The 26287-nt window shown below is 39.7% G+C and overlaps 1 protein-coding gene across 6 annotated transcripts in view; it reads right to left on the reverse strand.

Moving 5' to 3' along the window:
• ANO10 (anoctamin 10) overlaps positions 1–26287 on the reverse strand; it is a 226192-nt gene that overhangs the window by 184987 nt on the left and 14918 nt on the right. For all 6 annotated transcript variants that reach the window (XM_026496646.4, XM_026496645.4, XM_048216255.2 and 3 more), the window contains exons 5-8: positions 6767–6886; positions 4071–4640; positions 2574–2629; positions 1708–1782 (exon numbers count right to left, since the gene is read on the reverse strand). In XM_026496646.4, the coding sequence (XP_026352431.1) occupies positions 1708–1782; positions 2574–2629; positions 4071–4640; positions 6767–6886 (821 nt within the window). The remainder of the gene's footprint in view (positions 1–1707; positions 1783–2573; positions 2630–4070; positions 4641–6766; positions 6887–26287) is intronic.

Below are 26287 nucleotides of genomic sequence, written 5' to 3' on the forward strand. Positions count from 1 at the left end.
TTTTTTCACAGTTAAGACATATTAAAATACAAAAAAGTTGTAATATAAATAATATTATATAAGAAATAAATCAATTATGAGTTGGCAGGGGAACAATTTTACTTAAAATTGTGTTTTTTGTCATCTCATCCTTACTACAACATAATGATCTACATGATATTGCCAACTTTGAAAAAAAGCAGTTTGGCCAAACTTAAAAAATTGTAAAATGAATACATCCTCCCTCATTGCAGAAAACTTAGAAAACAGAAAAAGTCACCCAAAATTCCACAAGCATGATGGAACCACTGCTAACATCTTAGGATATTTCTTTCCAATCACATGTAAAAATACAAGGAGCCATGGACTGTTGTTGACTGTATTATTCCCAACCTTCACTACTACAATGCTGCTCCCTGGACACCTGTGTAACATGAATCTTTGCTCTAACTCTGATGATTTACTAGGGATGGATTAAGGTTCTTGGCAAGCTGCCCGAGTAGTTTCCAGAAATGCTGTGTCAATTTCTACTTACCCCAGACAGACAGAAGTGGTAACCTCTGCTGGTACTAAAATTATGTTATTTAAAAAGTTCTCCCCTGTCCCCATCCCTCATCTCCTGTTAAAAAAGGAGACTCTCTAATGTACTAGAAATAAGAAGTCATACCTTACTAATACACTAATGGCAGGACGGAAGACAGTATGTACATTCAACCTATGAATTCCAAAATGTATTATTCTGAACTTTTAATTTTCAAAAAAGTAGCAATCTATGTAGTATTGTTCTTAAGAAACACATCATTTAATTTTACTGTTATGCAAGCTGTTAGAACCATAACTACAAAATCTTCTTTCTCTGATTATATGATTTCCTGAAAAATGATCCCAAGCCTAGGCTTTTGATATTTTTTACTAACGATCACAGTATATTAAAACCAAGAAGGAACAGCCCTTACTGATAGCTGACTCAATTATAAAAAAGATAATTTAGATAGCAATAATATATATTCAATATATCATTTACTGGCATTTGTGATCCAAGAATGGCAACACACCAAAATAAACATCAGACTTCCTAAACACTGCAGAAAAGACACAACATTGCATAGGATCTGCTGGTCTGTAAAGTTTAACAACTTATTCATTTAAAAGTGACATGTATTTAAAGTCCTATCAATCACCCCTCACTCAGGGACACACAGAAAACTTCAATTTCGGAATACATTTTTTTCATTAGAATTGCTTTTACAAGCTTTGAGATGAATGATATATTTTATTTTCCACTACTATATGATTAATTTTACAAGTTGGTTAGCTTCAACTACTTTGTTTTCAGTTGAGTATGATATACAGTGCAATTGCAAATGGTTATTTAGAATTGGCTTAGAAATATACAAAATGTGGGGCGCCTGGGTGGCACAGCGGTTAAGCGCCTGCCTTCGGCTCAGGGCGTGATCCCGGCGTTCTGGGATCGAGCCCCACATCAGGCTCCTCTGCTATGAGCCTGCTTCTTCCTCTCCCACTCCCCCTACTTGTGTTCCCTCTCTCGCTGGCTGTCTCTATCTCTGTCAAATAAATAAATAAAATCTTTAAAAAAAAAAAAAAAGAAATATACAAAATGTAAGATTTTATTTGTAAAAATAACAACGTGAAGACAATTACACTATCTGAATATAGGAAAAAAACCTCTAAAATCTGTAAAACCAATACCGTCTGCAAGTCACTCACCTGACGCAACAGCTTCATATCCCTCAAGACAAAGGCAATGTAGAAAAGCGAGGCAAAGCAATTCAGAAAGTTAAACTGCCAAAAAAAAAGAGAGCAAGATTTCACACTGCTTTACAGTACTTCAGCAAAACAGTAAACACAGCATTAAAAATGTAATGAGGGGACTTTCAGTCCTGACAAGATGGCATAGACTTGTTTCTCCCTATTCTTCCTCCCAAAGCATGTCCACAAACTCTGGAAAGAACACAGGGGTGAGCAAAGGAGAACTCTAGTACCTTCCTGGAGCCTGGAGGACCAACTGGTTTAGGACTCCAGCACATCTCTACTACATTCCAACATAAGAGTAAGAGCAAGGCCCAGCCTTTCTCACCCCCAACCAGCACCCCAGATAGCCGGGGTGGGCTCATTCCCTGCCCACCCCACCTTACCCCACTCCCTGTCCATTTGAAGAGTCCTGTAGACCTCGCAAGGGGGACCTCTCTGGAGTCATCACTAGCAGTGCCTCCCTCCCTGCAAGGCCTGGCACTCCCTTGCGTCACGGAGAGATACCAGGACAGCCAGACAACACCTGCATTTGGAATATCAATTATCGCCAGTGCTAGCATGAAGCCTTTAAAGACTTTTTAGGTAAGGATGGCTGCTTGCACCTTTTCTAATGTCCAATTTGCTAAAACTGTTGAATTTTATTACCCACTTATGAAAAATTTTCTATTTCCTTATCACTCTTGCCTCTGTAAGTTTACCTCCTTCCAGAAACCTTGCCTGCCTATACAAAATATATTAACTCTCTGAGATCTTAAATTAGAAGCCAGTCCTCCCATAAGTTTCAAAATTCAAATGGATTTGTATATAAAAACTATACTCACCACTAAAACTTTCAGAATTAGATGATTCTGGTAGGCAGATTCCAATCTGTGATTCTCTAAAATATTGAAAAGGAGAGGAATTTCTCTTAGATAAGCACGCAGTATGGGAGGCCATCGTGGGGTAAAGACAGATGAGCTGAGGCAGAGACATCAGGCAACAGAGCCTTAGTGAGTGAACATGCCAGACTGTCATTCATGGTTACCACTTAACCCACAAGAACATCTCACAGCAAGAAACTACACTTAGGACACATTTTTCACAGTACTGCAAGAGCACTGTGTTCCGGAATTATTTTTAAAGTATTACTGCAACAAAGAAACGTGGGAAGTATTGGCAAATTATCCCATAGACAGCCACCTAGAAAAACACCCTGAATAAATAAAACTGATAGCAACCTCTAAAGAGGGCAATAAAATTTCTGTATGTGTGCCTTACAAGGATTAACTTAAAGGGCAACTCAAATCTCCGTCCTCAGAAAGGAGACACAGGACAGGCCCTAAGACAGCAGGGCAAAAGAAAAAAGAAGAAGATTCTGAAGAGAAGTGTCACCTTGCAGAGAGGTAGTGTTAGGCTCGTCTGGACTGGAACCCCAATCAGTTACTTAGCCACTGTCTGTCCTTGGGCAAGTCACTTAACCTCCCGATACTCAGCCTCCTTGCCTACAAACACAGCACTAAGACCCCCCTCCTCCCAGAGACACTGTCAGGATAAGAAATAATACAAAACCTCAGTCCAGTTTCAGCACAAGGAAAGCACTCAATAAATAGTAGTTGTTAAATGACTGATAAAAATAACTTAAACATCTTTATGGTCCATGAAGTTAAGATATAGACTTCTTCCTAGGGAAGAACATTGCATACTTACTTGTTTGAGTGAATAAATAAAGAGTGAATGGCCTGTCAAGACCATTTTAAAACTATAACCATTCCCCTTCTGCCACCACAGACATATACAAGAGTACCCGCTCTACTAAGGCCAGTGGCAATCCTTGGTGCTCTAAACCATTAGACAATCGGTTCTCAGACACCGGACATAGTTCACTTGGCCAAAGTATGTGAAGATAATTCAATCTTCTTTACCCCTAACAAAAAATACATAATTATAGTATTGGGATCATAGGTTTTAGACACAGAGAGTTCTGGATTAGCCTGGCTCTACAATTTGCCTGAACATTGTTAACTCTCAGTGTCTTTATCCCTAAAACGGTGAAATAACTTCTATTTCATGGTGTCCTGAGGGGGTGAAAATGAGACACCATGGACAAAGAGTTAGCAGGACACCTGGAGCACTGTAACTAACATTCATCTACGACTGCCACAATAACCAGGAGGTGAGAGCATCAGAACCTGCAAGGCCGATGAATTCCTCCTTATGTCTCTATACTGAGCCCACAGCGATATTTCCTTGCTTTGCAAAGCAGCAGTTATAGGAATCCTATGATCCAAGCAACATTTCCCATAGGCAAATAAGATATAAATGCAAGCATCAAGTCTTACCCCATGAAGTTAGAAACTCGGCAGCGTATCGATAGAGGCGGTTCATGATCTCAATCACAATGGCATAGATGATGCTGGGCACATACAACAGGACACTGGTCCACTCGGATCCGCTGCTCTCGTGTAGACTCATGGCCCAGGACTCCATGTCGAAGTAAATCATCATGACATATAGGGAGAAATAGAGGCAGAGGCACACAAACGGCAGAGAGACCAGGTAAATGCGCAACTGCCTCTTGTAGCTGGGGTAGAGCGGTTCCTCCCTACCAGTGACGGGATTGATACCCAGGACCCCATGGAATCCCGGCCGGGGCTCCTCAAACTGTCTTTTCATGACGAGTGTCCCCCACCTGTAGGTCATATTGGCACAGCCACGCTTCCACACTTCTAGGATCACTGTGGACCAGATCAGGTTGAAGGAGGCGAAGATCACATACTTGTCATAGTCTTCCCACACAAACAAATAGTAAGGTAACCCAATGACCGCCATAGGGATTAAGGCAACAGTGAAATATTCCAAAAATCCAAAGTAAAGAGCAATTGTTTCCCCAAAGTAGCCACGAATTCGGTCTACAATGAAAGGGAAAAAAAAGACCTTAAGTACAGGCTACCAAAGACTTTCACCATTTCAAGTAAGCTTATTTATTTTTGTAGTTAAGTGGGGATCATTTAATACCCTCATTTCCCAATCAATGTGCAATGGTAAATCCATCTTCCATGCACTTGCCTGGAGAGCGAGCCCAATACTTGCCCCAGCTTAGAGCCCAGACTATAGTCGCTGGGGCTGCTCTGAAAGGCACCCGGGGTCTGTTTCCTCTTTACTTCCTTATTTGATGGATGCTCTTTTCCCAAAGAAATACTCAGCTTGGGGCTTGTCCCAAATCTCCACTATCCTAGCTTAAACTCAGCATAGCCAATGATCCATTTTAATTTTGGGGTTTAATTTATGTTCCCTACCTTTCTCTCACTTTAATATCATAGTTATAGATGTTCTTTTCAAAGAAGACTCCCCAACCACAGTATCTGCTCCAGCTATCCAAAAATATAAATTTTCATCAATGTCCCATGGCAAATGATTCAATACACTGAAGAAAAGCTATTCAAAAGTACAAAACAATATTCTACACATTTACTTCTAGAACAGCCATGGGACACATTTATCTATACCTTCAAATCAGAACTGGGCAAAAGAAGGGACAAGCAACATCACTGTTAAATATTCTACGAAACTGACGTGAGCTAACCCAAAAGAGGTCTTGAACACTACACCCTTTGCCAGCTGCATCTACTTGGGTAACTGCCTGAGTTGTAAAAGCATCCTGCCCTGGGACCAGGGTGCGATGCAGTGGCTGGGGAGGTACAATAATGGGGTTATTCTTTCTTGGTTAATTACATGCAGTTAAAACTTTAAGATAATGTGTCAGATCAGTCTACACAGATGGGTCAGACTAAACTGGGATAAGCTATTTTCCCCTATCCTTAGTCTTCTAACTAACCCACGAACATGTTAAAATAGTAGGTATGATCGGGTCACCTCAATCTGAATTGGGTTAAAGGATATCAAAACAATGAAAAAAAAAAAGTGCTCATGGTCCTAGGCTCCAAATCACATGACCTCCCTCTTTTGATCTTAAGGGGAAGGTCAAGATTCACCTGTGCCCCAGCTGCTGTCCCCAGTCCAAGCATTCCCCAAAGCCTTACGCCCTCTACCACAACCATGCTTAGCCTTCACCATCAATTCACTTTTCCCCTCACTTTCTAAGCAGCTACTGGATACTGTCACCTGCAAGTCCTAGAGGCAATACTTAAATTTACTGCAATAAGTGTAACACAAAACAACTAGTGTATTACCTAGAACTATCAAAAACAAAATTTTCCTTTCAAAGAATACAAGAAAAAATTCAAAAGGCAATTTCAAATTTTTATCTTAAAAACAAATTTTTATTTACTGTTACAATATTTTAGTAGCTGTTTTCCGGAATGAAAATTAGAAATAAAATTATTTTAGAGGGATTCCTTTAAACAAAGTCAAAAGAGAAATGCCCTTGAAAGAAATATGTATAGCAATGCTTATAGTAAAATCTAACAGCTTAATAATCCTTATGCTTAAAAAACATAACTAAGCCAAAAAATCTGAACATCCATACTGATGTCAGTTTGCATACAGTAATGTTCAACACATATCAAATAAATTAATGGATGCTCTCATAACTATTCAGAGGAAATGGATAGATTCAGTAATACACACCAAGATACTTATAAACTACCTCAAAAGATGTTTAGGCCTGTTAGTCTGCCTCTAAAAATGAGCACAGCTTGGTCCACTCAAATTAATAGCTCTAAAGAAATAGAAATTTTCAAATACAAGATTTTCACAGTCAAATGAAATTCTCATAAAATCTGTTCTACTCCAACTCGGACATGTACTTATGAAGGCCACTCTGAATAGCCTGTGTTGGTGAAATTTAATGAAAGCTTGTAATTCAGCCCATCCGAAATGGTGTTAGAAATAAAATAAATTACTAAATAGGTCATGTAAACCATCTTATCCAACCCCAATTTTTGCCCACATGCAGCTGGTGAGCCTTGCCCAGCAGAGCATTAAACATCTACCCAAGACGTTGAGAAAATGCCACTGTTGAATCACAATGTCTCATTGGTAGTTCTTCTCTACTAGAACAGATATTGACACATACCTACAGGCTGATACTTTAAAGTAAACCGAGTGTACCAGCTGTCCTCAAGCTTCTTCAGAGCTTCATTATCATGCAGTGGGAACATCTGAATCACGATGCCAGAGGTGAGCAATCTTCTCACTGCAGAGGGAAAATGTGCCAAACTAGATAAAATGGATTTGAGATCACTTGTGACATACTTCTTCAAATGCTAGAAAGACAGCCCAATAAGGAAGGGGTGCTACACAAGGAGCAGCGGTATACTGCCTACTCTTAAAGCATATATTCTTTTTTCTTCACAATGTAAATATCTTGACTATTTTAACTATGAAAGCAATACAAGTTTATGTAAAATTTTAAAACATACTGCAATGTACAAATTAGAATTGGAGAGATCCTCCTACAAAAAATAACCAGCGTAAACAGCAATTTTGTGTAAAACCAAACTTCAAAACATACATCCATAAATATATATTATAAAAATAAAAGTAGGATCGTTCAATACACATTGTTCCATAATCTTTTCTCATGTAGTGGTGTATAACAAATCTTTTTCAATGTCAATGCCTATAAACATGAAATGTCCTTTTTAACAGTATCATAATATTCCCTTGTATGAAGTGCTATAATTTAATCCTCTATTAAAAAATACTTGTTTCCTGCCCCCACCTTTTTTGCTACTATAAATGTTAATTCAGGGCACTTGGGTGGCTCAGTCGGTTAAGCGTCCCACTCTTCATTTCAGCTCAGGTTACGATCTCACGGTTGTGGGATCTAGCTCCGCATCAGGCTCCATGCTCAACCAGGAGTCTGCTGGAGAGTCTCTCCCTCCGCCCCTTCCCTCTGTCACGCACGCGCGCCCTCTCTAATAAATAAATCTTAATAAATAAACAAATAAATGTTAAAATTCTTATACACATATCTATTCCCACCTGCCCACTATTTCCTCAAACACACTTAGAAGTAGAATTGCTAGGTGTCCAAGCATATGTATTTTAAATTTGGACACCTATTATAAAACTGCTCCCGGAAAGACTTCACCAATCTGTCCTCCCACCACAGTGAAGGTAAGAAGACAGTGTTCAGTTCCTTTGATTGTTGATGATACTGAATATTTGCAGAATCATTTTCATCTTTTTCTAATCTGGTAACAAAGGCTTACATTTACAAACAGCAAATATCAAAATCAAATAATATCATACTTTCAGCAGTCAGCTGACTGGTATGATTTTGTCACTCATGCCCATATTTGAAAGAGACAAGTGAATTTAACCAAAGACAAAATCCCATGGTAAAAATAAGTGAAAACAGGGCATTCTCTCATCCATAATTCTTTAGAGCGACTCACTGGGTGGGTGGGTCTTCACGTCTTAACAGGAAGTGTGTTCAGCAGACATGGAGAGTGCCAATCCAGTGCCTTGTGCCTTACGTGGGGAGATGGACTACTTCCCACATAAGTTTCTAGTAGAGCCTCTATCTAAAGAGTATAGCTGCTTATAAGATGGAATTTGCATAAAGAAAAGATACTTTGCTGTTTTATCCACTGATAAGCTTTGAGCTCTTCAAGGTTTATCAGCTCACCTCTTCCAAGGGACTCCCTTATCTCCTATCTACCTTGTCACCAAAGACAAGTGATGAGCATATTAAGCAATAGGCTCTTCAAGGAGGATGATAAACGAATGTCTGCAGCGTCAAGGAAAGTATGTTTTAAGGTTTCAGTGTAGAAATTATATAACAAAGAGAAATGGTATTCTCAAGACAGATGCCCTATCATAAAATCTTCAGAGTCATTTAAAAGTAAAGCAGGGGCACCTGGATGGCTCAGTCAGTTAGGCATCTGACTCTAGATTTCGGTTCAGGTCATGATCTCAGTGTTGTTGAGATCGAGTCCGGATCACGCTCCAAACCCAGCTACATACTCGGTTTCCCTCTCTCCCACTCCCTCTACAGCTGTCCCCCTGTCTCTAAAACAGAATAAAAAAAATAAAAATAAAGCTAACTTCTTAGAAATGAACAAAGAATGATAAAACAGGAGATATGTGATACCAATAACAGGAAAAAGCCTGGGTCTGAAAGAAAAATTCTGATTGATGAGTCTTACAATTATATCTCACACAGAAGTTATTTTAAAAAGTCTCAAAGGGGCACCGGGGTGGCTCAGTTAGTTGAGCATTGGACTCTTGGTTTCAGCTCAGGTCATGATCTCAGGGTCATGAGATCGAGCTCCAGGTCAGGCTCCATGCTCAGGAGGGAGTCTGCTGGAGATTCTCCCTCTTCCTTTCCCTCTGCCCTCCCCCTGCTCTCGTGCTCTCTCTCTCTCTCAAAATAAATAAATCTTTTTTAAAAAGTCTTGAAAAGCTAGGGATGTGATGATATCCTTAATAACTAAAAAAGGCATACACTCAAAATATCATTAATTAGGGGGAAAAGGTACATGGTTTATATTACCCACTGATGCTGTCAAATCCATTTTTTAATGATTTTATTCTGAAGTGTTTCAGTGGGTTTTTCTTCAGCTCACATGAGTGAAAGTCGGTCACCCACAACTGCTCTGATTTTTATCTCTTATTTGAAGATGCACAGCTGTACTTTATTCTTTCTTCCATTACTACCCTTTTCAATTACTGTGTCAAGTTATTTAACTTTGAACTGACAACATCTGAATTATTTCACTATTTCTAAATTCTTTTTAAAAAACTGACTGCATTCTACTATAGATGACTTTCTAGGCAGGCATAAAAACCAGCTAATTCTAAAAATAGGACTGTGAACTGAAGGACTCAGAATATAAAGACTCAAGTCCTAAATTACCAGGCTTCTCTTCACCATCAATGCCAAAAGCATGGTTCCAATTTCAGCTTCTAAAAATAGAGGTTTTTCTTTTAATCCTTTAACTTTCTCTTGTCAGCTAAGAATGTAATTAAAATGACCCTTACCTTCAAAGGAAAGTTTGATGCTGTGCAGGCCTATTTAAAGAAAGAAACAACTGCTTCCCAGGAGGATCAAGACGGCATATTGGAGCTCACCTCTCCCCAGACACACCAAGGCTACAACTACATAGAGAACAACCCTCTCTGAGAATGACCTGAAGAATAACAGTACAGCTCTTCCACAGCTAGACAGAAAAAGTCACACTGAGAAGCATAAAAGGGGGAAGAGAAGTGGTCTGATTGGGACCCACACCCCCAGCATGGCAGCCAACGAGTGGGAGGGATATCACATGCGGGGAGGTCCTCCCTGTGGAGTGAGGGGTTCAAGCCCCACATGGGGCAACCTTGCCATGGGGACCTGCACTGGGAAGATGGGCCCCAAAATGTCTGGCTTTGAAAATCAGCAGGGCTAACCCCAAGAGAGTCATAGGGCTAGAGGAAACCAAGATTCCACTCTTAAAAGACCCATCCACATACTCGCTCTAAGACCTAGTGCAGAAGCAGCAGTTTGAAAAGTACCTGGGCCATACATAAAGGAGATTCACTGACTAACTTTAGGGCATGTTCCAGAGGTGCAGGGAACTGCAGGAACTTTCTCCAGGAATGGAAGCACTGGCAGATGCCATTTTTCTCACCCTACCTATCTGGCCTAGTACTGGTGAGAGAGTTCTGACACTCTCCATCTACCTTGCTAGCACTGCTAGCCCCACCCTGGTATTCCCCTGCAGACCTGCCTCGCTCAACTATCCCAACACTGGAAAGCACCCCCCCAAAATGGCTCCCACCCCACCACACCCACCAGGCCACCCCCACCTTAACTGGTGCTCCCCCAAAGGGGATCCCATCCACCATGAGCCCACAACAGTTGTGGCTCACCCAAAACAGGAGGGAACACACAAAGGACATCCCTGGAGCTCCTGATTCTGGTGACCGGTAGGGGACTGCACTTCTGGGCCCCACAGTATACCTTCTATAGAAGGCCACTCCTTTAAGACCAGGAGATGTGGCTGACTTACCTGAAACACACAAACAAACACAAAGAGGCAAGATGAGAAGACAGAGGAATATGTTGCAAATGAAAGAACAAGATGAAACCTCAGAAAAAGAATTAAATGAAACAGAAATAGGCAATCTCCCTGATAAAGAGTTCCAAGTAATGGTCATGAAGATGCTCACCAAACTCAGGTGAAGAATTGATGAATATAGCAAGAACTTCAAGAAAGAGATAAATAACAGAAAATAAGAACCAATCGGAACCAAAGAATATAACTGAATTGAAAAATATACTAGAGGGAATCAACAGCAGATTAGAGGATGCAGAAGAATGGATCAGCAATCTCGGTGGAAATGACCCTAGCTGAATGGCAAAAAGAAAAAAGAATTTTTTGTTTTTAAGATTTTATTTATTTGACAGAGAGAGAGAGAGCCAGCGAGAGAGGGAACACAAGCAGGGAGAGTGGGAGAGGAAGAAGCAGGCTTCCCAGCGGAGCAGGGAGCCCGATGGGGGGCTCGATCCCAGGACCCTGGGATCACGCTCTGAGCTGAAGGCAGATGCTTAATGATTGAGCCACCCAGGCTCCCCAAGAAAAAAGAATTTAAAAAACTGAGGATAGTTGGGGCACCTGGGTGGCTCAGTTGGTTAAGCATCTGCCTTTGGCTCAGGTCATGATTCCAGGGTCCTGGGATCTCTGCTCAGCAGGGAGCCTGCTTCTCCCTCTCTCTCTGCCTGCCTCTCTTTCTCTCTCCCTCTCTCTTTGTCAAATAAATAAAATCTTAAAAAGAAAACTGAGGATAGTTTAAGAGACCTTTAGGATCAAGGGTACTAACATTTGCATTATAAAGTTCCCAGAATGAGAAGATGAAGAGAAAGGAGAAAACTTATTTAAAGAAGTTACAGCTGAAACAGACAAGAAAACAGACATCCAGGTCCAAAAAGGAAAGAGAGCCCTGGGCAAGAAAACAGACATCCACGTCCAAAATGGAAAGAGAGCCCCAAACAAGATGAATCCAAAGAGGTTCATACCAAGATACAAAATAATGAAAGTGTCAAAAATTAAAGAGAAAATATTAAAAGCAGCTGGAAATAAGCAACTAGTTACATACATGAGAACACCCATAATAGTATCAGCTGATTTTTCAGCAGACTTTGCAGGTCAGAAAGGAATGGCCCAATATATTCAAAGCGTTGAAAGGGAAAACCCACAAAGAGAAACAGACTACCCAGCAAGGTTATCATTCAGAATTGAAGTACAAAGAGTTTCCCAGACAAAAGAGTTCATCACCACTAAACCTGCTTTAGGAAAGCAGGAAATGTTAAAGGAACTTCTTTAAGTGGAAAACAAAAGGCCATAACCAGAAGAAAATTTTGAAAGAAAAAATCTAACTGTAACAGTGAACATAATAGTAAAGAGGTGGATCAACCACTTACAAAGCTAGTATGAAGGTTAAAAGGTAAAAGTAGTAAGTCAGCAATATCTACAACAGTTAGTTAAGGGATACACAAAATAAAAAGATGTGAAATATGAAGACAAAAACATAAAACAGGGAGTGGGGAGAGTAAAAATGTAGTGCTTTTAGAATGTGCTCAAACTTGGGCAACCATCAACTTGAAACACATTGCTACATACACAGGGTATTATATGCAAACCTCACAGTATTCACAAACCAGAAACCTCTAATAGATACACAAAAAATAAAAGGGAAGGAATTCAAACATAACACTGAAGAAAATCATCAAATCACAAGGGAAGTGAGCAAGAGAAGAAGGAACACAGAAGAACTACAATAAAAACCAAAAACAATTAACAAAATGGCAATAAGTACATACCTATCAATAAGTACTTTAAATATAAATGGACAAAGTGTTCCAAGTGTACCCAAAAGATATAGGGCAACTGAATGGGTAAATAAATGAGACTCATCTATATGCTGTCTAAAAGAGACTTACTTCAGACCTAAAGACATGCACAGATTAAAAGTAAAGGGATGATAAAGATATTCCATGAAAATGAACATGAAAAGAAAGCTGGAGTAGCATACTTATATCAAACAAAATATAGACTGTAAAACAAGGACTGTTTAACAAAGAAGGGCCCTACATAATAATAAAAAAATCAATCCAACAAGAGGATATAATAATTGTAAATACCTCTGTACCTATGTACCCAACATAGAAGCACTTAAGTATGTAAAGCAAATATTAACAGCCAAAAAGGGAGAAACAGACAATAATACAATAATAGTAGGGGACTTTAATGCTCCACTTACACAAATGGATAGATCAGCCAGGCAGAAAATCAATTAAAAAAAACCACTGGTCTTAAATGACACATTACACCAGATGGACTTAACAGATACACACAAAAAATTTCATCCCAAACCAGCAGAACACATTCTTTTGACGTCCATATGGAACATTCAACAGGACAAATCATATATTAGGAAACAAAATAAGTTTCAATAAATTGAAGAAGACTGAAATTACATATAGCATCTTTTCTGACCACAATGGTATAAGACTATAAATCAACTACAAGAAAAAAATGAAAAAAAAATATGTATACACAGAGGCTAAACAACGCACTAATAAACAACCAATGGCCAATGGATCAATGAGGAAATTAAAAAAACCAAAAACAAAAGCAAAAACAAACTGACACAAATGAAAACAGAAACACAATGTTCCAAAATCAATGAGCCTGAGCAAAAGCAGCTGTAAGAGGGAAATTCATAGCAGCAAAGGCCTACCTCAAGAAACCAGAAAAATCTCAAATAAACAATCTAAACTTACACCTAAATAAACTGGAGAAAGAACAAAGCCCAAAGTTAATAGAAGGAAGGAAATGCTAAAGATCAAAGTGGAAATAAATGAAATAGAGACCTCAAAAATAATAGAAAAGATCAAGGAAACTAGTAGCTGGTTCTCCAAAAAGATTTAAAAAAATTGAAAAACAGACTCATCAAAAAAAAAAAAAAAGAAGAAAAAGAAAAAGAAGAAAGAAAGGAAGGAAGGAGGGAGAGAAGAGAAACCAAATAAATAAAATTAGAAATGAAAGAGAAGTTACAACTGACATCACAAAAATACAAGGGGTTGTAAGAGACTACTACCAACAGTCATATGCCAACAAACTGGACAACCTAGAAGAAACTGACAAATTCCTGGAAACACTCAATTTTCAGGGAAGACTGAAATAGGAAGAAAGAGAAAATCTGAACAGACTGATTACTAGTAATGAAACTGAATCAGTTATCAAAAAATTTCCAACAAAGACAAGCCCAGAACCAAACAGCCTCACAGGTGAATTCTACCAAACATTTATTTTTTAAAAAGATTTCATTTGTTTGTTTGTTTATATAGAGAGTGTGAGCGGGGGAGAGGGGCAGAGGGAGTGGAAGAATCTCAAGCAGACTCCTCGCTGAGCATGGAGCCCAATGTGGGGCCCAGTCTCACAACCCTGAGATCATGACTTGAGTTGAAATCCAAGATGGATGCTAAACTGACTGAGCCACCCAAGTGCCCCTCTACCAAACATTTATATATATATTTTTAAAATTTTATTTATTTATTTGACAGCGAGAGGGACAGCCAGCAAGAGAGGGAACACAAGCAGGGAGAGTGGGAGAGGAAGAAGCAGGCTCATAGCGGAGGAGCCTGATATGGGGCTTGATCCCATAATGCCGGGATCACGCCCTGAGCTGAAGGCAGACGCTTAACGACTGCGCCACCCAGGTGCCCCCCCTCTACCAAACATTTAAAGAAGAGTTAATGCCTATCTTTCTCAAACTATTCTAAAAATTTCAAGATAAAGGAACACTTCTAAATTCATCCTATGAGGCCAGAATTTACCCTGATACCAAAACCAGACAAAGATTCTACAAAAAAAAGGAAATTACAGCCCAGTATCACTGATGAACATAGAGGTAAAAATCCTCAACAAAATATAAGCAAACCAAATTCAATAATACATTAAAAGGATCACACATCATAATCAAGGGAAATTTATTCCAGGGATGCAAGGATGGTTCAATATCCTAAAATCAAATCAATCAATGTGATATACCATATTCACAAAATGAAGGATAAAAATCATATGATCACCTCAATAGATGCAGAAAAAGTATTTGATAAAATTCCACATCCATTTATGATTAAAAAAACTTTCAATAAAATGGGTATAGAGGGAACATTCCTCAACATAATAAAGGCCACATATAAAAATAACACAAATAACATCACACTCCAGATTGGGAACAAGACAAGGATATCCACTCTCACCACTTTTATTCAACATGGTATTAGAAGTTCTAGCTGCAACAATCAGACAGCAAAAAGGAATAAAAGGCATTCAAATTGGTAAGAAGGAAGTTAAACTGTCACTATTGGCAGATAGCACAATATTACATATAGAAAAACCTAAAGAATCCACCAAAAAACTATCAGATTAAATGAATTCAGTAAAGATGACTAATATAAAGTTAATATATAGAAATCTGTTGTTTCTATACACTAACAGCAGAACATCATAAAGAGAAATTAAGAAAACAATTCTATTTACAATTGCATCAAAAGTAATACATAGGATTAATTTAACAAAGGAGGTGAAAGACCTGTACTCTGAAAACTGTCAGTCACTGATGAAAGAAATGGAAGATAACACAAATAAATGGAAAGATATACCATGCTCATGAGTTGGAAGAATTAATATTGTTAAAATGTTCATACTAACCAAAGCAATCTACAAATTCAGTGCAATCCCTATCAAAATACTAATGGCATTTTTTACAGAACTAAAATAAATAATCCTAAAATCTGTATGGAACCACAAAAAAAACCCAAATAACCAAGCCATCCTTTTTTTTTTTTTTTAAGATTATTTATTTATTTGAGAGAGAGAGACAGAGATAGTGAGAGAGAGTAAGCGCATGAGCAGGGAAGCAGCCTCCTGCTGAACAAGGAGCCTGATATGGGGCTTGATCCCAGGACCTTGGGATGGTGACCTGAGCTGAAGGCAGACACTTAACTGACTGAGCCACCAAGGCACCCCCATAACCAAAGCCATCTTGAGAAAGAAGAACAAAACTAGAGATATCATGTTCCCAGATGTCAAACTATACTACAAAGCTATAATAATCAAAACAGTATGGTACTGGCACAAAAGCAGATATGTAGACCTATGAACAGAATACAGAGCCAGGAAATAAAGCCATGCACATATGGTCAATTAATCTACAACAAAGGAGGCAAGAATACACGATGGGGAAATGACAGTCTCTTCAACAAATGGTGTTAGGAAAACTGGTCAGCTACATGTAAAAAAGTGAAAATGGATCAATTTCTCACACCATATACAAAAATAAACTCGAAGTAGATTAAAGACTTAAATGTAAAACATGAAACTATACATCTCCTAAAAAGAATACGGCAGTAAACTCCTACACTGGTCTTAGCAATATTTTTTTTGGTTCTGTGTCCTCAGGCAAGGGCAACATAAGCAAAAATAAATTATTGAGTCTATATCAAACTAAAAACCTTTGTATAGCAAAGGAAACCATCAAGAAAATGAAAAAGCAACCTACTGAATGGGGGAAGATACTTACAAATGATATATCTGATAATGGGTTAATATCCAAAATACATAAAGAACTCATACAAGTCAGCAACCAAAAAGAAAGAAAAAAAGCCACCCCAATCAATCTGATTAAAAAATGGGCAGGGACCTGAACATTTTCCCAAAGAAAACATACAGAAGGCTAACAGACACATGAAGAAATGCTCAGTATCACTAATCACCAGGGAAAGGCAAACCACAATGACATGTCACCTCACATGTGTCAGATCAGCTAGTATCAAAAAGACAAAAAATGTGTCTCCCGTGAAACTTAAAGGCCAAAAACAAGTGGGGGGGGGGGGCTGAGTAGCTTAGTCTGTTAAGCGTCTGCCTTCAGCTCAGGTTTTGATCCTGGGGTCCTGGGATTGAGCCCTGTGTCAAGGTCCCTGCTCAGCGGAGAGCCTGCTTCTCCCTCCATCTGCCCCTTCCCCCACTCGTGTTCTCTCACTCGCTCTCTCTCACAAACACACACACAAATAAATAAAATCTTTAAAAAAAAAAAAAAAGCTTTTCCACTCATTGCTATGGATTAACCTCATGGAAATCTAAGATTTTAAATTACTCTGAGTTTTATTAGCTCTAAAATTTGCACTCTGAAAACAGTTCACACTTCATAATTATGCATATCTCATATGCACATCCCATTTCTTCTTCAACCAAATATTATGATATAACACAGCATTTTAGGGATCACATTTTCAAAGACATAAGGGAAGAAAATAATGCAGATTTTGAAAATCCAGCTTTGACAATGGAAATATGATTCTTACTTCACATGTATAAAAAATTTTCAAATGACCATGATGAGATGATTTATTATCTTTATATGTATTAAGAAAGAAAGAAAGAAAGAAAGAAAGAAAGAAAGAAAGAAAGAAAGAAAGGAAGGAAGAAGGAAGGAAGGAAGGAAGAGAAAGAAAGAAAGAAAGAAAGAAAGAAAGAAAGAAAGAAAGAAAGAAAGAAAGAAAGAAAGAAAGAAAGAAAGAGGGAGGATCCTTGTTTATAAAAGCCTCATCCTGCCAGCAAGAAAGTTATTCCTATTATGGCTTTAGGGACACCAGACAGGGATCCTATACACCCAAGAACAATCCATTTACATATATCCGCTTCAAGGTTTTCATTCATTTGAAAATTTCTCTCAGAAGTGGCTGGGAGCATTTGGAAAACTGCTGCTTCCAGAGTCCCATCTGATGGGAACGTACACACAGTTTCTGTCCCAGCCGCAGAAAGAGGATGTACCTGTGCAGAAACTAGCAGAAGGACGCGGGGACTTCCACATAAGAATCTGAATAATGTGGATAAACAGGAAGAAATGGGATGCTGACATTAGCAATCAAGATGGTGCCTCAGTCTGTTTTGTACCTAGCAGTGTCTTATTCCCACTAACAGATTAAGAAAGATTTAAAATTCTGGAAAGGCACCAAACAACTGCCTGAATACAGAATGTGGAACTCCTGGTAACAAACAGTGGCAGAAAGACACCTCTGCCCTGTTCTTGTTCATGACAAAAGTTAAAAACAACAAAGGAAACAAGATACATAAAGGGAAACACCTATCTTTGATGAAAGTAAGAAAAAAAACCCTATAAATCCAAATCATAAACCATGAGAAGAGGCTTTAAAAGTCAGCCCAGGCTAAGCTAAGAGCACCCATGCCTCTGCACAATGGGGTCAAGGAGGATAGGGCAGGCTTCTCCTGGACACCAAGGGGTGGGGACTGCCCCACTACCCATATGTGGACAAAAAGGACTCACGGTGGACCCCTGAACTACATCTGCTGGGAAAGATGGTGGTCTGGCAAAACAAGTAATAACCACAAGTAAATGGCATAGAACTATGCAGAAATACTACAGGGAAAAGGAAACCATAAACAAAGGCAGAGAAGAAACACAGCAGGAAATTATAGCATCGAACAATGAAAGTCTATGAAATTAAAGAAATGAAAGTTAAAGAAATGAAAGTAAACCATCTCTCTGAAATTAAAATCCAAAGAAGAGCTATAAGAGATGAAGGTGAGAGCTCAGAAAAAGTGATTTAAGACACACATAAAACTACTACAAAGTCATAATAAAAGCTACCAGGAAAGACTGAAAACATAGCCAGGAAAATGGTAGAGAAGCATAAGAAAATTACATAAAACCTTAAAAATAATTCAGAGAATATTTAAGAGCCCACATACACATAATTGGCTTACCTAAAGACAAAAAGAAAGTAAACACAACCAAGTAACTCTTAAAAGGTTACTGAAAAAAATTCTGCAGTCATGGTAATCTTTAATCCATACATTGAAAAAATATATGTCCAACAAAAACTCCTACAATATAATCAAGACATATGCAGATAATTGGGAATGTAGACAAATAAGAAATCAGTATCTACATTCAAATTTCCTGACACCTCCTAAAAGCCATACAGATCAACAAGGAAAACAAATAAAAGCATCCGTAGCATATACCTACAGCATAACTCAGAGAAAGGAGAGTCCACAAAATCCAGTTTACAATGTAAGTCAGACAATAAAGGACCAAAACACATTCTTCCAAGTGCACATGGGACATTTTCCAGGATAGATCAGTCATATGTTAGGTTGCAAATTAAGTCTCAACAGATTTACAAAGGTCTATCATAAAAAGTATCCTCAGACCACAAAGGGATGAAGTTAGAAATCAGTAACAGAAGGAAAACTGAAGAGTTCACAAATGTGTGGAAATTTAAAAACACATTCTCAAACAACCAATGGATAAAAGAAGACATCACAGGGGAAATTAGAAAATACTTAGCAATGAATGAAAACAAAAACACAATAAAACTTAGGAGACACAGAGAAAGAGAGGAAATCTGTGGCTAAGGACCTCAAATGAAAAACCTAACTTTAGAGAGAGGTTAAGATGGCGGAGGAGTAGGGGACCCCTTTTTCAGCCGGTCCCCTGAGTCGAGCTGGATAGGTACCAGACCAGCCTAAATAACCACGGAATCAGCCTGAGACGCAGGATGATGCATCTGGATCTCTACAAATGAACATCTCCAGCGCTGAGTATTGAGGTACGAAGAGGGGAGCTGTAAACCGTGCACAGATATCGGAAGATAAACGGAAGGGGAGGGAGCCGCCGCATTTGGTCTCCGGGAAGCGGCAGCCACCTGCACGGGGGAGCGGGCGGACTCACAGAGGGCACCCGCGAGAGAGCGGACTGAGACTGGTGAGCCATGAATGCGCGCCACCAGGCATATCCCGGAACACCGGAATCCCGGTGTGCTCACGGGATCCAGACTGAGACCGGGAGCTCCTGGAGCGCGCGTGGGGCGGCTGGCGGCTGGCGGGCCACCTGCACGGGGGAGCGGGCGGACTCGCGGTCGGCACCCGCGAAACAGCAGACTGAGACCCTGAACCGGGTGCGCGCGCCACCAGGCTTCTCCCGAAACTCCGGAATCGAGGTGTGCTCACCGGGCATTGACTGAGACCGGGAGACCCGGGAGCGCGCGCGGCAGCCGGTGGCTGGCGGCATTAGAAACACAAAGGACAGAGACGCGCCGGCCCTGGAAGTGAGGGCAGGGACGCCGAGTTGGTGCGCACATCCCGGGACACTGCAGGGTTGAGCAGCACCAACAGTAATAGAGTTAAAGTGGCCAGAACATCAGTGGAGAACGGGCCGCAATCCCTCTGTTCTGTGACAATGCAGCCTCTGCTGCTCTGACTCTCAGAAGAGGCATAGCCGGCCGCCAGGGAAAGCCGCCAGAGAACAAAAGCCTGGAAATACCGGCTCACAGCCTGCCCATCCCCATCCCCCCTCGCAGGGGACACGGAGACTCTAACCAAACAGGGTTGCCTGAGTATCAGTGCGGCAGGCCCCTCCCCCAGAAGGCAGGCTGAAAAATCAAGAAGCCCACAACCCGAGGCGCCTGGGTGGCGCAGTCATTGAGCGCCTGTCTCCGGCTTAGGGCGTGATCCCAGCGTTCCGGAAAAGAGTCCCTCATCGGGCTCCTCCGCTGGGAGCCTGCTTCTTCCTCTCTCACTCCCCTGCTTCTGTTTCGTTCTTGCTGACTGTCTGTCTCCCTCTCTCAGATAAGTAAATAAATAAAATCTTTAAAGAAGAAGCACACATCTCTAAGATCCCTATAAAACAAGGGGCACGGCCTGGGACCCAGTCAATAATTTTGGGCTCTGGACAACCCCACAACCTCCCCTCATTAGAATGACAAGAAGGAGAAGCCCCCCCCAGCAAAGAAAAGACAGTGAGTCTGTGGCCTCTGCCACAGAAGTAACGGATATGGATGTAACCAAATTATCAGAAATGGAATTCAGAGTAACAATGGTCAAGATAATGAGTAGACTTGAAAAAAGTATTCAGGAAAATGTTACTGAGAATATAGAATCCCTAAGGGCGGAAATGAGAGCGAATTTGACAGAAATTAAAAATTCTATGAGCCAAATGCAGGCAAAACTAGAGGCTCTGACGGCCAGGGTCACCGAAGCAGAGGAAAGGGTTAGTGAATTGGAGGATGGGTTAATAGAGGAAAAAATAAAAATAGAAGACGGTCTTAAAAAAATCCACGCCCACGAATGTTGGCTACGGGAGATTACTGACTCAACGAAACGATCCAATGTTAGAATCATCGGCATCCCCGAGGGGGTGGAGAAAAACAGAGGTCTAGAAGAGATATTTGAACAAATTGTAGCTGAAAACTTCCCTAATCTAGCAAGGGAAACAAAAATTCGTGTCCAAGAGGCAGAGAGGACCCCTCCCAAGCTCAACCATGACAGACCTACACCACCTCACGTCATAGTGCATTTCGCAAATATGAGATCCAAGGATACAGTATTGAAAGCGGCCAGGGCAAAGAAATTTCTCACGTACCAAGGCAAAGGCATCAGAATTACGTCAGACCTGTCTACACAGACCTGGAATGAGAGAAAGGGTTGGGGGAGCATTTTTAAAGCTCTTTCAGAGAAAAACATGCAGCCAAGGATCCTTTATCCAGCAAGGCTGTCATTCAGAATTGATGGAGAAATAAAGACATTTCAGAATCGACAGTCACTAGCCAATTTCGTAACCACGAAACCAGCCCTACAGGAGGTATTACGGGGGGTTCTATAAAAGTAAAAAGGCCCCAAGAGTGATACAAAACAGAAAGTCACAGCCAATACAAACAAAGACTTTACTGACAACATGGCAGAATTAAAAGCATATCTCTCAGCACTCAGTCTTAACATTAATGGTTTAAATTCTTGCTTAAAACGCCACAGGGTTGCAGATTGGATAAAAAGAAATGACCCATCCATTTGCTGTCTACAAGAGACTCATTTCGAACCCAAAGATGCATTCAGACTGAGAGTAAGGGGATGGAGTACCATCTTTCACGCAAATGGACCTCAAAAGAAAGCTGGGGTAGCAATTCTCATATCAGATAAACTGGATTTTAAACTACAGACTATAGTTAGAGATGCAGAAGGGCACTATATTATTCTTAAAGGAAGTATTCAACAAGTGGATATGACAATTATAAATATATATGCCCCCAACAGGGGAGCAGCAAGATACACAAGCCAACTCTTAACCAGAATAAAGAGACATATAGATAAAAATACATTAATAGTAGGGGACCTCAACACTCCACTCTCAGAAATAGACAGAACACCCTGGCAAAAACTAAGCAAAGAATCAAAGGCTTTGAATGCCATACTCGACGAGTTGGACCTCTTAGATATATATAGAACACTACACCCCAGAACCAAAGAATACTCATTCTATTCTACTGCCCATGGAACATTTTCAAGAATAGACCATGTTCTGGGACACAAAACAGGTCTCAGCCGATACCAAAAGATTGAAATTATCCCCTGCATATTCTCAGACCACAACGCTCTGAAATTGGAACTCAACCACAAGGAAAAATTTGGAAGAAACTCAAACACTTGGAGACTAAGAACGATCCTGCTCAGGAATGACTCGATAAACCAGGAAATCAAAAATCAAATTAAACAATTTATGGAGACCAATGAGAATGAAAATACAACAGTCCAAAACCTATGGGATACTGCAAAGGCAGTCCTAAGGGGGAAATACATAGCCATCCAAGCCTCACTCAAAAGAATAGAAAAATCTAAAATGCAGTTTTTATATTCTCACCTCAAGAAGCTGGAACAGCAACAGAGGGACAGGCCTAATCCACGCACAAGGAAGCAGTTGACCAAAATTAGAGCTGAAATCAATCAAGCAGAAACCAGAAGTACAGTAGAGCAGATCAACAGGACTAGAAGCTGGTTCTTGGAGAGAATCAATAAAATTGACAGACCACTGGCAAGACTTATCCAAAAGAAAAGAGAAAGGACCCAGATTATTAAAATTATGAATGAAAAAGGAGAGGTCACGACGAACACCATTGAAATTGGAAGGATTATTAGAAAATTTTATCAACAGCTATATGCCAATAAACTAAGCAATCTGGAAGAGATGGAATCCTTCCTGGAAACCTATAAACTACCAAGATTGAAACAGGAAGAAATTGATTTCTTAAACAGGCCAATTAATTATGAAGAAATTGAGTCAGTGATAAACAACCTTCCAAATAACAAAACTCCAGGCCCGGACGGTTTTCCTGGGGAATTCTACCAAACATTCAAAGAAGAAATAATACCTATTCTCCTAAAGCTATTTCAAAAAATAGAAACAGAAGGAAAGCTACCAAACTCATTCTATGAGGCCAATATTACCTTGATCCCCAAACCAGGCAAAGACCCCCTCAAAAAGGAGAATTACAGACCGATTTCCCTAATGAATATGGACGCCAAAATCCTCAACAAGATACTTGCTAATAGAATCCAACAGTTCATTAAAAGGATTATCCGCCACGATCAAGTGGGATTCATACCTGGGATGCAAGCGTGGTTCAATATTCGCAAATCAATCAGCGTGATACATCATATCAACAAGAAAAGACTCAAGAACCACATGATCCTCTCAATCGATGCCGAAAAAGCATTTGACAAAATACAGCATCCTTTCCTGATTAAAACCCTTCAGAGTGTAGGAATAGAAGGTACATTTCTCAATCTCATAAAAGCCATCTATGAAAAGCCTACTGCAAATATTATTCTCAATGGGGAAAAGCTGGAAGCCTTTCTCTTAAGATCAGGAACACGACAAGGATGCCCACTCTCGCCACTATTATTCAACATAGTACTAGAAGTCCTTGCAACAGCAATCAGACAACAAAAAGGGATCAAAGGTATTCAAATCGGCAAAGAAGAAGTCAAAATGTCTCTCTTCGCAGACGACATGATACTCTATATGGAAAACCCAAAAGAAGCCACTCCCAAACTATTAGAAGTTATAGAGCAATTCAGTAACGTGGCGGGATACAAAATCAATGCTCAGAAATCAGTTGCATTTCTGTACACGAATAACGAGAACGAAGAAAGAGAAATCAGGGAATCCATCCCATTTACAATAGCACCAAAAACCATACGTTACCTTGGAATTAACTTAACCAGAGACGTAAAGGACCTTTATTCTAGAAACTATAAATCACTCTTAAAAGACATTGAGGAAGACATAAAAAGATGGAAAGATATTCCATGCTCATGGATCGGAAGAATTAACATAGTTAAAATGTCCATGCTACCCAGAGCAATCTACACTTTCAATGCTATCCCGATCAAAATACCGAGAACGTTTTTCAAAGAACTGGAACAAATAGTCCTTAAATTTGTATGGAACCAGAAAAGACCCCGAATCTCCAAGGAACTGTTGAAAAGGAAAAACAAAGCTGGGGGCATCACAATGCCGGATTTCGAGCTGTACTACAAAGCTGTGATCACAAAGACAGCATGGTACTGGCACAAAAACAGACACATAGACCAATGGAACAGAATAGAGAGCCCAGAAATGGACCCTCAGCTCTTTGGGCAACTAATATTTGATAAAGCAGGAAAAAACATCCGGTGGGAAAAAGACAGTCTCTTCAATAAATGGTGCTGGGAAAATTGGACAGCTACATGCAAAAGAATGAAACTTGACCACTATCTCACACCATACACAAAAATAAACTCCAAATGGATGAAAGACCTCGATGTGAGACAGGAATCCATCAAAATTCTAGAGGAGAACATAGGCAGCAACCTCTACGACATCGGCCAAAGCAACCTTTTTCATGATACATCCCCAAAGGCAAGAGAAACAAAAGATAAAATGAATTTATGGGACTTCATCAAGATTAAAAGTTTCTGCACATCCAAGGAAACAGTCAGAAAAACTAAGAGGCAGCCCACGGAATGGGAGAAGATATTTGCAAATGACACTACAGATAAAGGACTGGTATCCAAGATCTACAAAGAACTTCTCAAACTCAATACACGAGAAACAAATAAACAAATCAAAAAATGGGCAGAAGATATGAACAGACACTTTTCCAATGAAGACATACAAATGGCTAACAGACACATGAAAAAATGTTCAAAATCATTAGCCATCAAGGAAATTCAAATCAAAACCACACTGAGATACCACCTTATGCCAGTTAGAATGGCAAAAATAGACAAGGCAAGAAACAACAATTGTTGGAGAGGATGTGGAGAAAGGGGATCCCTCCTACATTGTTGGTGGGAATGCAAGTTGGTATAGCCACTCTGGAAAACAGTGTGGAGGTCCCTTAAAAAGTTAAAAATTGAGCTACCCTATGATCCAGCCATTGCACTACTGGGTGTTTACCCCAAAGATACAGACGTAGTGAAGAGAAGGGCCATATGCACCCCAATGTTCATAGCAGCAATGTCCACAATAGCTAAATCGTGAAGGAGCCGAGATGCCCTGCAACAGATGACTGGATTAAGAAGTTGTGGTCCATATATACAATGGAATATTACTCAGCAATCAGAAAGAACGAGTTCTCAACATTTGCTATAACATGGACGGCACTGGAGGAGATAATGCTTAGTGAAATAAGTCAAGCAGAGAAAGACAACTATCATATGATTTCTCTCATCTATGGAACATAAGAATTAAAATGATCAGTAGGGGAAGAAAGGGATAAAGAAAGGGGGGGTAATCAGAAGGGGGAATGAAACATGAGAGACTATGGACTATGAGAAACAAACTGAGGGCTACAGAGGGGAGGGGGTTGGGGGAATGGGATAGACCGGTGATGGGTAGTAAGGAGGGCACATATTGCATGGTGCACTGGGTGTTATACACAACTAATGAATCATCGAGCCTTACATCGAAAACCGGGGATGTACTGTATGGTGACTAACATAATATAATAAAAAATCATTATTAAAAAAAAAAAAAGAAAAACCTAACTTTACAATTAAGGAACCAGAAAAAGGAGAACAAACTAAACCCATAGCTAGCAGAAGGAATGAAATAATGAAGATTAGAGCAGAGATAAACAAAATAGAGGAAAGAAAGACAATAGAGAAAACTAAAGAAAAGAAAGTTGGTTCTTGGAAAAGATCAACAAAATTGACAAATACTTAGGTAGATGAACTAAGAAAAAACCAGAGAAGATTTAACTTACTAATATCAGAAATAGAAATGGGGACATTATTACCAATTCTCCAGAAATAAAAAGGATTGTAAGAGAGTGCTATTAACAACTGTCTAACAACAAACTAGATAACCCACATGAAATGGACAAATTCCTAGAAACACAAAACCTACAGTGAAAACCTACCATAAGTCAGAAGAAAATCTGAATAGGTCTATAATTAGTAAGGAGACCGAATTACTAAGGACACTGAAAAGAAAAACCCTGGACCTGACAACGTCGTTGGTGAATTTTACCAAATATTTAAAGAACTAACACCAATCCTTCTCAAACTTTCCCCCAAAATTGATGAGGACCACTGTTAACTCATTCTATGAGGACAGCATTACCCTGATACAAAGCCAGACAACAACACTACAAGAAAACTACAGGCCAACATCCCTTATGAACAATGATGCAAAAATATTCAACAAAATACTAGCAAACTCAATTTAGCCACACAGTAAAAAGATCCTACAGCAA

Source organism: Ursus arctos, unplaced genomic scaffold (genome assembly GCF_023065955.2).
Source record: "Ursus arctos isolate Adak ecotype North America unplaced genomic scaffold, UrsArc2.0 scaffold_20, whole genome shotgun sequence".
Taxonomy (NCBI): Eukaryota; Metazoa; Chordata; class Mammalia; order Carnivora; family Ursidae; genus Ursus; species Ursus arctos.